Genomic DNA, 14,311 nt, shown 5'->3' on the forward strand with positions numbered 1-14,311 from the left:
ATAAAAATAATAACCCTAAAGAAAAAAATTACTTTTGTATGTAGCTGTCTCTTCAACTTTGCACTGATTTTCAATAAAATTGCGCAACTAGAATTTTCATCACAAGAAGAAGATTTCATAGAGAAAAAAATCTTTCTATGTTCTTTTTAATTGAAAATCATGTATGTTATACCATCAATATCTCAATTTGACTCAAACTGTTGTGCTTTATATCTATAAATACTTTTGAATGGTGTCTAGTATAAAAAAAAGCATAATTATTACATAATTTCAGTTTTTTCAGTGTAACTTGATACCGCATGATTGTTTTCACTTAAAAAGTCCTTAAATCATGATGTTTTGTCATTCTGGGCACACTAAAGTCCACATGAGCACTTGCACAGTGAACATATGAAAAATTTACCCTAGATAACAATAATGACATGTCTTCAAAAAATAAATCATTCACTTAGTTTCATTAAGTAGTCATATTTGAACATAAAAAATGCTATTAAAAGAACTGTTTAGTTGTATTAATAAAAATAACCCCACTATTAAAGCAGTACCCCTTTCTGAAAACAGGCAAAATTTGGAAATCAGTCATGATTATCAAATGATCTGTAAATCTCATTCTAGTCTATCTTTATGATTGTTTTCTTATTATTTGGATACTGTGAAGCTAGAAGAGTATTTTTATCTATTTTTTTCTTTGATTAAACCACATTCAATAGTTTACCCCTCCCCCTTTTTTCCACGAAATCTACCCAAGTGGGCCTCTTGTTTAAGTCAAATTAAAAAAACTACCCAAAACTTTTTCATATTGAAGAATATGCTACAATACAACTATCTAAACACAACAAACACCATATCTTTCCCTTTTTGACTATACAGGTCTGTATACATGCCTACTATATCATGGTTTTTAGACTGTACTTGACACCCCAATGCATATAAAATTTGCAATAAAAATCAAGAAAAAACAAAATGAATACTCAAGTTGGTGTTTATGGTAAGAATATTGATTACTTGTCACACCTAATCACAAAAATCCTTGTCATGATGAATAGTTTTAGAGAAATTCTACTTTTTAAACAACTTTTTAACCCAAATATGAAATTTTCAATTAACCATGCAGTGCCGCAGACAGGAAAAGAAGTGCTTTTAAAAGAACTGTTTAGTTGTATTAATAAAAATAACCCCACTATTAAAGCAGTACCCCTTTCTGAAAACAGGCAAAATTTGGAAATCAGTCATGATTATCAAACTTGAGTTGTAATACAAGACTGGTACCTTGAGCATTGTTGCACTGTTAGCAGTCATATTTTTACTTGTGGATAATTTATTCAAACAATTTTACTTTTTGTTCTCTTCAAAGTGTACAGTTTTATCAGAGACATGTATTATATGGTTTTATTTTAATTGTGAATCAAAAATGAACATATATTTTTAGTGGATTATAATACGTTTTTTCTTTGGACTGGTCATCTGGAAGAACATTCATAGTAGGAGTTGCGTTCTTACCATGGATATTAATTTTTGTACCTGTTTTTAAGTTCGGTTAATAACGACTTCGTTGGTCAACTTATTGAACAAAGTGATTGGTTTTTTTTTTCTTCCCGTTATGGGTCCGGTCAGACGCAGATCTAAGGGACAACCACAAAACGACCCGGTTTTGAAAGAAAATTGGACTCTATTAAGACTAAAGTCACTTCGTCAAGAAGTCAGTAGATTAAAACTTAAAGTGCCAAAAAACGCTAAAAGGTTGACTTTAGTGAAAATTCTTAAAAGTGCTGAAGACTCTTCTCATAGTGACAATACAACCGTGAACGGAAACAGTGGATATTTCAGAGTGAGACATAGCAGATGAAGCAACTACTTTATATGTGTTTAGAAAGCAATTCTGGGAAGTGTACTAAGTTACAATCTGGCAATAAATTAAGAACTTACAGAAATTTAAAAATATTTTTATGTTTGAACCATTTTTAAAAATGAATTCAAAAAAAGACAGGCAAATAATCACAAGATTTAGAACTAGCTGTCATGATCTTGAAATCGAAAGAGGGAGGTATATTAGAATTAAAGCTGAAGACGACAGAAAGTGTAAGCTATGTAAGAACGCAGTTGAAGACGAACTACATTTTCTTTTAAAATGTCCTGTTCTAAAAGATACTCGATCTATTTAAATTCTAACTTTAAAAATTTTTCAAGATTATCTGATGAAATGAAATTTGTTTGGATTCTTTCATCTGAAGATTTGTTTGTTAATTCAAACTTATCTAATTTATTGCACACACTTTATGAAGAACGAAAGAAAATTATAGAAAATATTGTTGTTTGAAAAAAAATAGAAAAAAAATAGATATATATTATATATATATATATAGGAAATAAAATTGATCAGGAGTTGTCTCCCATAGACCTAGAACTATAAAGAATTATGTAATTTCTCCAGGTCACAGTGGCACCCATAACAACTATGTTTTGTCAATAACTTGGTTTATATCAGGTTAATTAGTGTAAATGTTTATTCATGTGTTTGTTTTTTTTTTTTTTTAAATGTACTTTAATCATTCTAATCATTTTCTTGTGCTTTATTTTGTAATTCATTTGATTGTATAGCTCTTTGGACACCATGATTGGTTTATAAAATTATCTATCTATCTATGGTGGTGCGCGCTCCCATGATGCATCAGTTCGCATTCAAGAGGAACACGTGGCTTCAACTACCACTTCATCAAAGGAGAGAAGAACTCTTATAAACTTAGTTTCGAGACTATCGGCGACCGTACAGTCTCTCCAGCAGAATGTGTCTGCTTTAAACATGAAGGTGAACTCTCTTTTAGTGGTACAACCTAATACTCGACAGGAAGAGGTAGCTGTTTCTACTTTCACTTCAACCGGAAGTCAGCATTGTGAAGATATAAACAACTTGGGGAATTCCCATAACCTGGAGTCGTCATATGCATCTTTAAATAGAACCACTATACCAGCAGCGGCTGGGAGCGAAAATCAGGAAGCGAGGAGTCTGAGAACGTCCAGGGGATATTCAGCGGAAACACTGCCATTCGTGGAGACTATTTCTCCCCAGCTGAGGAAGAACATATTAATTTCAGATGGATAAATTTCGAAAGCTGGCACCAAAAGCATATCAGGAACCCACATCTTGCCTAGCTCCAGCTCATTTGATGATGGTCTAACTAAGCAAGTTGAAGGACTATGGGAGGCATCCTTATGTATAAGTATTAGAAAGACTTATAATTCTGAGGTCTTAGGACATTATTTAGGATGGTCTTAGGACGTGTCTGAGACATGTCTAAGGATGTAAAACAAAGCTATCTTAGGACAGTCCTAACTACGGTGGTCCTAGGACCATCCTAACATATTTATTTAATTGAAAAAAATATGTAGGGAATTCAATGACATATATTTTATTGTATTTCACTACAGGTGTAAAGGAAAACAATTTACGCAAAATAAAAGTTTTAACGTTATACTTTATGTAGAAAAAAATGTTTGTTCTGGTTCTCAATAACATTTCTCTAATGACAGAAGTGCTGATTATCAATAATAATAATTCAATTCACCAAAATGATTCGTGTAATAAAGCTTTGTTATGTCCATGCCGTAGCGGAGGGGGTCGATTAAGTTTTACCATTGTCCGTCTGTCACAATCTAATTAAAAACCGATCTCTCATCGCTCCTGTTTCTGATATATCGCGTGGGACATATCAGAAACAGGAGCGATGAGAGATCGGTTTTTAATTAGATTGCGTCTGTCAGTACGTACGTACGTCCAAAAATGGTTTCTGTTCTCAAACTTATACACAATGCTTATTACCATAAAACTCTAATCAAGTTTGAATTTTGGTGGCGTCACTTTTACCGTTTTAGAGTTATGCCCCTTTAAAAATGGAAAAAATGCTGATTTTTTTGTTTCCGTTCTCTTACTTTAGTTTGTCTCAAACCTAATGTTATCAAACTTAAACACCATGCTTATTACCACAAAACACAGATCAAGTTTTAATTTTGGTGTCGTCACTTTTACCGTTCTAGACTTATGCCTCATAAAAATTGAAAAACTGCTATTTTTTTTTCGGTTCTCTGAATTAGTTTGCCTCAATCTAATTTTATCAAACTTATACACAATGCTTATTACCACAAAATACAGATTAAGTTTCAATTGTGATAGCATCACTTTAACTGTTCTAGAGTTGTCTGCCCCTTTATAAATGGATTTTTTTTTTAGGTTCCCCTTCTCTATCTTGAATTTGCCTCATTCAAATGTTATGAAACTTTGCACAATGCTTATTACTACCAAATTCATATCAAGTTATAATTTTGGTAGCGTCACCCTATCCGTTCTAGAGTTATCCCCTCTTATAAATGTAATCAAAGTACTGAAGTACTGAACATCGGATGACCGCAGGTTCTTGTGGATGGTTAAAAGCACATGTCACAGAAACAGATCACATCTCTATTCCTGAAACTGGGGTTAATTTACAGAGATATGTTTTTCTGATACAAGTTCGTGCTTGGATGATGAATAAATGACAGGAAATTCAACCTCACCGTAATAACTATTATATTGTAGTGCAAGAAATCAGTATACCGTGGACTATTATACTTATATAATAATAGTCGTAGAGAATACACTGGTTTCAGTTGTTATATATATATTATTAATATTACGATTGCATGTGTATATAATTTTCATCTATTTGTTTATGATAATTCTATTCTACTATTATTATATTGCAGTGCGTGCAAGTGCATGGTGGACACTCTTCTGTAAAAAAAAAAATCAAAGCCTTAAAGGCTGTAAAAGCAATTGCTGCCATGTTAATCTTTTGGGGACTTTTATTTTTCATCTACATATATAAGAATTAAACCTCACAGGACATGGTTGTCTAGTAAAAAGCAAGAAGGTTTTGACTTTATAGCAATAAAATATGTTTTATATTTCACAAGGAGACAACAAGTTTACCAGGCTATTGTTGGGGATAATTATGGATTATCCCCTGGTAGTGTTTGTAACTGGGCAATAATTACTTTTGTTTATTTAATATTACAATTTCATAATTAATTTAAATTAACCATTCAGTTAAAACATTTCACCTTTCGAGACGCTAATGTTGAAAAATGGGACAGAAATAAAATAACTTACAAGACATAAACATGTAAAAAATAAATATATATTTCAGCTTACTAAAAATATTTTCATAGTGTTACTTTGACATCATTTCTTAAAACTAAGTCCCACACATAATTGTTCATTTGATATGTGTCATCCTCATGCGATACGAGAAGTTTTCATGTCGCTAAATAGTCTTCTTGTCGCTTAATTTATTCTTCTTGTCCATTCTTGACGCTTCTTGTCGCTAAAATTCTTCTTGTCGTTATTAGTGAGACCGCTATTTTTAGTTTACAGGTGGTCATTTACACTACACCGTATAACCTGTGTAGTGATTTTCATTTTACGATAAATTTATGAATGAACGATAATTTTACGAATGAACAAGAGCACCTGACCTCTTTCTTAAACACCAATTAAACATATAAAATTGTATTTATTAAGATATAATTCAGTCAAATTTTCACCACTAAATCAACAACTGAAATGATTCCATATTTTGTTGAAACATTGTACAACCGGAGAACAGAAATCGCAGATATGAAAATGCACTTTTTTTCACTGGTGTTGAAAACCCAAAACTAATTTGACTAATTTATGCATGATGGAAATTTAAGCGATAACAATACATCGGAGTGACCTCAAGGTCATTCTAGGTAAAAATTACAAAATAGATAGTTTCCATTCCCTTTACTTAAATTATCCTCAACCAAATGTTATCAAACTTATACACAATGCTTAAGTTATTACCACAAAACACAGATCAAGTAATACGATAAAAACTGTCAGCAAAAGGAGTTTGCACCTGAGCCAAACATTTTTTGTCCAAAAGCCAAATAAAAAAAGCTTAAATTTATTTAAACAATGATACTCGTGCTACTAAAAATATGATGCTACATTGTGGTTTTGTGACACTTTTTTTAAAGTCTGTGCTGCCTGCTGATGAGTCCTGAGTGTAAATTGATTTTCACTGTCTTATACGGTAATGTTCCTAAGTATAAATTATATGTTTTATCCTTTTCATACTTTACATACCTTTTTTATACTGTATCGTATGCCCTTAATTACAAATTAAAACATTGTTGACGTTGCCGACGCCGGAAACAGCATACCTTTATCTCGCTTTTTGACTAAGTCAATGCGAGACAAAAACCATAATAGACAGGTATAATGTTTTTCCACCAAGCCAAAACTAAATAACAAACAACAACAGCAGCCCCTCACTTGATTATGGGAATACAGATTTTTGCTTTATCCTAGTTCTCTGTCTTTCGATGTCGTCCCCAAAAGCTAAAAAGTATTCATTATAGTTTGCCTTGTGACCAAATTGTTGTCGAAAAATAATTAAAGAAAAATTTGCGTTTTAGAAAGTTCAGAATGCCTTTAGCGGTCCCTGCAGCAGACTACACGCAGATTTTTATTTGCATCGCTCCGTTTGGCGAATACTTTTTGCCCTGGCTTCCAGGTGCAGATCTAGGGCAGAAGTCTAAGTCTGCAGTTACCATATGTGCATTCCCTTAATTCCATGTCTGACTTAGTTAGCAATTATTGATCATTATTATACCAAATAGGGTTGAACTGCACTGTTGATTACTGATGAACAAACATCCCTCTGCACGCATGTGTCAGAATGATCATTTAACTATTTTCAAAATTAACTTTGAATTTTTAGAAATACAAAATATTACGAATTTTCAACCATAGGGTTAGATTCCCTTAGCTATATTTGGCAAACTCACTTGAAATTGTGTGTTGTCAAGGCTCTCTTATTTCGTGGTTTATTTGACCTTGTTAACCTCTTTGATTCGAGTGTCTAGCAGTCAAAATGTACGTCTCTGTACAAAATGTTAAGCCAGGTATTTATGTCTATTTAACAAATATATGTGACTCATTCAAATCAATCCGAGTACCATATAAATAGTTAATCATGTAAAACAACTGAGAAACAGACCTAATTCTGAGAGCTTAAACTTTACCACTGAATTGTAAAATTGTAGGCAATGCTATTATACCGGTATGCTGCTGTCACGGTCAAAAAATTAATAACTAGCAATGTTTGCCTTCTACGACTTTCATTGCAAGTGAAACAAAACAAATATGATTTTAATATCACAGACATCCCGGTTAACCTTGCTGTAAACTACAACTCTATAACCGTGTATTTTTTGTGGCAAAATTATTCACATTAATTATAGTAATATAGCTAATTCTGATAACAGTGTTATCTAATTCGGTAAATTATATGCATTAAGTATATCTGCCTACCCTTCCGGAGCACCCGAGACTCGCACGCAGTTTTCGGTTGGCTTCGTGTTGCTCAGTCTAGATTTCTATGTTGTGTTTTTGTACAATTGTTTATTTACTTGTATTTTTCGTTTTCAGCCAATGTGTTTTCAGTTTATTTTCGAATTACGAGTTTGAATGGTATATTTCGTCTCTCTTTTAAAACAAGTCTTACCCAGACATATATTATCATTTTATTTTTGAATTTACATAGGTTAAATATTTTTCATATATCACAGATTTGCAATGCTTAGACAGCAAAACTATATTGTATCTAAAAAGTTCATTGTCATATAAATAATGAAAAAAAAATGAATACAGAAAAGAAACATTCACTCTGAAAAAGCGTCGGCTGTTAATTCTAAATTGTCAGCTGCTTTATCCTCGATAACCTTTCTGATGTCTTCCTCTCCTAACTTTTCCAAAGCTGTTTTAAGTTCCTTAAGTTTATCCTTGTCTTTTGAATTTGATCGAATTTGTTTCCAATACAACAAACATTTCTGTGTTGTTTCAATCATCACTTTGTCATTTGCATCTGATAATCCGGTTTCTGGGCATTGTTCATTAATCAAATTAATAATAGATGTGTTCGGTATATTTAAGTACATGGCCAACATTAATCCTTTAAGTTGTTTGACACCGACGACTCTCGCCAATACAGCCAGACTTCCATCTTTCAATACAGCATTTTCCTTGCTCTTTCCAGTTGCAGTTCCCGCTATAAAGAAAAACCATGATATTTTTATTTATTACAGCACATTGACAGGAAGCTTAATTATTGTCAGTTAAAGACAATAAATTAACCACGTCATTTTAAATTCCCAAAGAAATTGCATATATATATATATACATCATTGTTGTAAAATAATTTGACTTCACAGATTTTTACCTTATACCCTTTCAGCTGTGATGCATCCTCAAATAAATGCTTCGCCGAGCGCAACCTCATAAGACCATAAAGGTCTAACCCTGAACAGTTGGTGGGTGCAAGTTTGGACACAATATTCAAGCTTGATCGATAGTCTAAATTTGGATTGTGCTCAAATTTTTAACATAATATAGGTTTCTGACACAAAATAAATGTGGTGAATAATCCGAAAAATTTGAAAAGGGTTACAATAAGTATATTGTTTTTCAATTGAAGATTTCCTGCTATTGCGCAATACTGTGTTTTGCGTCATTCTGTTATATTGTGCAATATTGTGCTTCTGAGCAATGCTTGGCAATAAAATGTTTCTTGCTATTGCGCAATATTTAGCAATTGAAGATCTCTTGCTATTGTGCAATATTCAGCAATTTAAGATATATTGCTATCGCTCAATATTAAATTTTATTACTCAAATCTGTGCAAACGGATATGTCTTGCTTTTGCGCAATACTGTGTAATCGAAGACTTTTTACTATTACGCAATACTATGCAACTGAAGATTTCTTTCTGTTGCGAAAAACTATGCAATTAAAAATTTCTTGCTATTGCAGAATACTTAATACAATGATTTACACATCCTGCTAAATCAGAAATAATCAATAAAAATATGGAAAATTTCAAGAAAAACAAGAACTATCTTTAAAAAAGATATCCGACGTATTTAAATTTGAGTATAATTATGTTTAAAACTATCATTTCGATAACCTTCAGAAGCACAAATATACCATTTAAATAACGTTTTCTATGTTTGGGTTCAGTATTCTTGGTTCTCGTATCTTTCTGTTTACATTCACCAAAACCCCGCGGAAATCTCACATGCGTAGGTGCGTTCTAAAAGTCATGTACAACAAAGTACAACAAAGTCATGTACAACAAAGTATACATAAAAAATATATAATTTTCCCGAATAAACAGCTGTCACGGATACAAAGAGCTATTGGAGAAACAATTATTTTAATAAAAATATAAATCTTTGTAAGATCTAGTTCAAATATTTATAGTTTTTCACTTGCTTTCCATCACGATATAATTAACGAGACGTTTTTTCAAACACAACCAAATCACCCACCATGACAGCATTTTGTCCAATCACAGAAAGGATTTTCTAGCATGCGTATTCTGTTGCCATAGTTAAGCGTCCTTAAGTTCAAAGGGCACAAACCGAAACTATACCGACTATACCGACTACGTCCGAAAAATCCCCTTATTTATTTTTGAAATCACCCTTGGAGCAATTATTCCTAAACTCAATCAAAGCCTTCCATATGTTGAATGGTACATTGCAGCACAATTTCAGAGTGATCTACATACTAACACAGGTTATTGTCCGGAAACTATAATAACGCTTGTTTTGACCCTAAATATTTGTACCATAACCCCTAAAATTAATCCCAAATCTTTTTTAGTATCGAACCTTCTGGTAAAATTTCATAGAGATCCTTTCACTTTAACAAAAGTAATTGTTTGGAAAACCAATGTGTCTTTGGACGACAGCGACGCTGACAACGACATCCTATAAAAATGCAGTCGAACTGCAATTTCATTAAAATGCATGGTTCTCTCTTAAGGATTGTTAAGGCCAGTCCAGGAATTGTCATTTTTGGCCATGGTGAGTCCAACAGTATATTTTATTGCATTTAATTTATTATGTTGTTCTCAATGGCCTATAAATTATAGAGCAATGGAATGAAATTAATTTCTGATTACTTTTAAACTTTTGCTATAAAATGATGATTTGTGTGTTCAATTTATACGATTATTTTTTTTCAATCTCCATGCATCTTTAGACTCGCCAGTTTTAAAAATTGTGAGTCCAGACAGATTTTCATGAATATATGACTGATGGCTTCGCCTAAGTGAAAACCCTGAAAATGTAAAATATACTAGATCCAATTACGCGAGTCCTCCTGTCACTTCAGACCTCGATTGTATAGGTGTGGATCCATACATGAAAATGTTAACATTGGCATAGCTCAAGAGATATAAAAACATATAATATATCATAAAGTTGGAACATTATCACCAACCTAAAGCAAAATTGTCCCCAACCTAAACAATAAACACATTTTCTTTGAAGTGCATTAACAAATGGTTATTAAACTGTAAATTACCGTCAATATTATCCAGTCTGAATGAGACTCCCATGCTTATACAAATGAATGAACTATCTTTAAATGAACGTTTCCTGCATATCAATACTCTCATACCTTTCTTTAACCGTGTCTTTTCCGTCACTTATTTTTCACAAACCAAGACAACCAAGACGACAGAGAAATCTAATCAGTCGGCAAAAAATCAACTGTCAATGATTTTTAATTCGCCTGATCACACGACTTTTTAAATGTCCGAACAATGGTATTTCTTAAAATAACCCAATATTTGCAACGGTACAACGAGTACTTTCTTTTAAAATATATCTTCGAAGAATCACTATTGGACACTTTGATTAAATCTTCCAAAATTGCCATCATGACCGAGTATTTATAGATATTTTTCAGGTTTGAAAATACGATATGATGTCATAACAAACAAAAGCACACAAAATATGTGTAAAACAATAAGCTGAGATACGGTATAGTTTAGTAAAGATAATAATAGGGAGTTCTTTTATTGGTCCGTCCTCGTTTTCGTGTCAAGCACACTATGATGGATATTTCACTGAGAAAAAAAATAAAAATATAAAATTGGCCCTGACAAGTAAAAAAATAAATATTATAAAGAGATTTGTTTCAATTGATTTGACAACTTGAAACCATGTGAAAACTCAAGCGAGAAAAATATACAGTAAACAAGATGTCAAATAAATCAATACGTGCGATTTTGTGACAGATCTTGATTTTTAAGACTTATTACACTTCTATTTTCGATGTCATTGAATTGTTTACAGAGTACTTTCGAACAATTAAATCAGTAATTTGATATTCTGTTTAAGAACAACTTACCTTCTTCAGTCATATTATATCCCGTTTAGTCAGACCAAGCGATCAGGTGCGTTACTGGCGTGTAAACAACTACTTAGCAACCGCACTCAGGTGTATACCATATTGACCTTAGTCAAGTTATATTTTGATTGTCAATAATACGCGGATATTTAAACATATCTGAACTACACGACGTTGTAGGGTTGTAGGCGAGATGTTCACCCGACTTTATGCTAAGATAAACCCAGGGGCAGATTTAGGCGGGGGGGGGGGGGGGGGGGGGGAGTTTGGCGGGCGTGCGCCCCCCCCCCTAAAGTTTGCAAAGCATGGGTTGACTTCAACATATTTAAGTATCAGAAGAGACCATTCTATCTTTTTTTAACATTCGAAGTATATAAAACAGTCAGTTTTATAGAATCAACGTGATTACTAATCAACTGACCTACGCTTTATTAAAGTTCTATAAATAATTTCAAAGGAAGGTGTCAAACGGCTTTAACGCGGAGCTGCGTTTGATGACAAATATAATAGGTTTTTTAGCAGTTAAAGTAAAAACAAATGTTGCATTGTATTTGGGGTTTTTATAATCAATTTGTTTGATAATCGAAGTTTCAAAACATCCCTTACTTATGGAACGCAATGACTGCCTTATGTTAATGATCAGCATTATATCTGAGTGATCACAACATTATATGCAGTGCTCACGCCATTATATGCAGTGCTCACAACATTATATAAAGTGCTCACAACATTATATTCAGTGCTCACAACATTATATTTAGTGCTCACAACATTATATGCAGTGCTCACATCATTATATGCAGTGCTCACATCATTATATGCAGTTCTCACAACATTATATGTAGTGCTTACAACATTATATTAAGTGTTCACAACATTATATTAAGTGATCACAACATTATATGCAGTGCTCACAGCATTATATGCACTGCTCACAGCATTATATGCAGTGCTCACACCATTATGCAGTGCTCACAACATTATATTAAGTGCTCACAACATTATATTAAGTGCTCACAACATTATACGCAGTGGTCCAAACATTATATGCAGTGGTCACAACATTATATGAAGTGGTCAAAACATTATATGAAGTGCTCACAACATTATATGAAGTGATCACAACATTATACGTTTTTTGTTGTATGATGAGATTGATGTATGATGAGATCATTCGGTAAACTTCGTCTTTTAGCGGAAATTACCGAATCCATAATTGGTAAATTACGGTAAATTAATGCGCAGCAAACAAATTTCAACAGATATTATTATATATGTTATCATTAAGCTAAGGCAGTATACAATATTTAAAACTGATTGAAATAAGTAAATTAAGAAGTATGATCAATTTAACACAAATTTATTCCACACCAGGGCAGTTTAAACTTATTTTGAGGATCAGTTTCACCATATTCACAACTTAATGTGTATATAAAATTATATTTAAGTCTTTATTAAATTGCTTCGCCGAACGCAGTTGGATACGACCGCAGAGGTCCAACCCTGAACCGTTCGGACAAAAATGGACACACTATTCACGCTTGATTCAGGTCTGAATTTGGAATGTAACTAAATATTTGACACATAATAGGTTTCTGACACAGAACAACTGTAGTCAAAGAACTAAAAATTTAGTTATATAATTTGAATTTATACTTATTTTTTTGCTTTTGCACTACGCTGTTGCGAATTGCCCCACCCCCTCCAAAAATTAAAAAAAATACCCTCCTTTTTGTTGTTTTGTGCAATATACTATGCTGTTGCATACTGACCCCAACCTCAAGAAAAGAAAAATGTATCCCAAACTTTTTTTCTTTTTAATTTCTGAAAACTGATACGGGAAAAAAAATCTTTACACATAATTTTAAAGCAGTGTAAGGGAGGTAATCAAACATGTCTGGATTACCTTAATATATTTGGATTACCTTCCTTACACTGGTTTCAAATTGTCTTAATTGACCATTAACCAAGAAACCCTTGTTTTTCCCTCTTTTTTGCCTCTAATTCCTAAACGGTTTGAGCCATAACACCTCCCTCCACCTACCCCTCCGAGCAAATCATAACCATCCCTTTTGTAGTTTGGAAACTTGTGGTATAATTTCAGAGAGATTCATACACTTAAGGACTGGAAACTACAAAAATGTTTATTTCGACCCCCTTTTTGGCTCCTAATTCCTAAACAGTTAAGACCATAACCCCCCCCCCCCAAAAAAAAAACCCCCAATCAATTCTAACCTTTCTTTAGTGGTTATAAATCTTGTGTTAAAATTTGATTGATTTCTATTTACTTAAACAAACTTATTATCCGGAAAACATTTGTCTTCGTCGACGCTGACGACGACGACGTGATAGCAATATACGACCATTTTTTTTCTTCATTTTTTCTTGCAGTCGTATACTTTATACACATATATTGTGCATTTCTGAATAAATATATTCAGATTACTCGGGATTGTAATTAAGATATGTTATGACCCAGTATTTTTCAAGGAGAACCAAATATCTGTCAGAAGTATACTGTTCATTGCTTATTTTTTTTTTTTATCAATGTTGGTCAGCAATTGCAAATAGAATTTTACTTAAACATTTACGATTTTCAATCATATTTTAAAAAGGCATGTCACAGCAATGTTTGGTGCAAAATAACAAGTTTGTGAATTTAAATTCTTTTAAGAATATAATTCGGACTATGCTATACATAAAAGTCAAATTAGTTTCGTCAATTTTCCATTTTTTTTCCGTGAGTGATCCATATCCATGAGAAAGAAGCCCCACAGAAACAATCAAGATCCGTCGTCAAAAGTAACTTTCCAGATAACTAAAAAAATATTCAGATATATGGTTTTTGTATGTAGTTTTTCGTTCAATTTAATGTGTATTTAAGGTATTGGATTTTTATTATGCATGCATTTTGAATGACTGTTGGTTTAATGCTGTTTAAAGTTTCCTGAAAAACCACCTTAATTACTTATAATTTTCCATGCGAGTTTGATGACCTAGGACATTTGCGCTTTTACATTGGACGTTTGTACTTTTTTAAATGGACAT

General features: G+C 32.6%; 1 protein-coding gene across 2 annotated transcripts; it reads right to left on the minus strand.

The window, feature by feature from the left end:
• Positions 1-7,571: 7,571 nt before the first annotated feature.
• Positions 7,572-11,422, minus strand: LOC139514036 (uncharacterized). 2 transcript variants are annotated; one of them, XM_071302863.1, is made up of 2 exons: positions 11,264-11,422; positions 7,572-8,111 (listed from the first exon to the last, which is right to left on the minus strand). In XM_071302863.1, the coding sequence occupies exons 1-2, from the start codon at positions 11,274-11,276 to the stop codon at positions 7,726-7,728; spliced, it is 399 nt and encodes a 132-aa protein (XP_071158964.1). In that variant the 5' UTR covers positions 11,277-11,422; the 3' UTR covers positions 7,572-7,725. The 2 variants fall into 2 exon arrangements, with proteins under 2 accessions (XP_071158964.1, XP_071158963.1); XM_071302862.1 differs by lacking the exon at positions 11,264-11,422 and adding an exon at positions 10,433-10,586.
• Between the last annotated feature and the right edge of the window lie 2,889 nt (positions 11,423-14,311).

Source organism: Mytilus edulis, chromosome 1 (assembly GCF_963676685.1).
Source record: "Mytilus edulis chromosome 1, xbMytEdul2.2, whole genome shotgun sequence".
NCBI classification, from domain to species: Eukaryota; Metazoa; Mollusca; class Bivalvia; order Mytilida; family Mytilidae; genus Mytilus; species Mytilus edulis.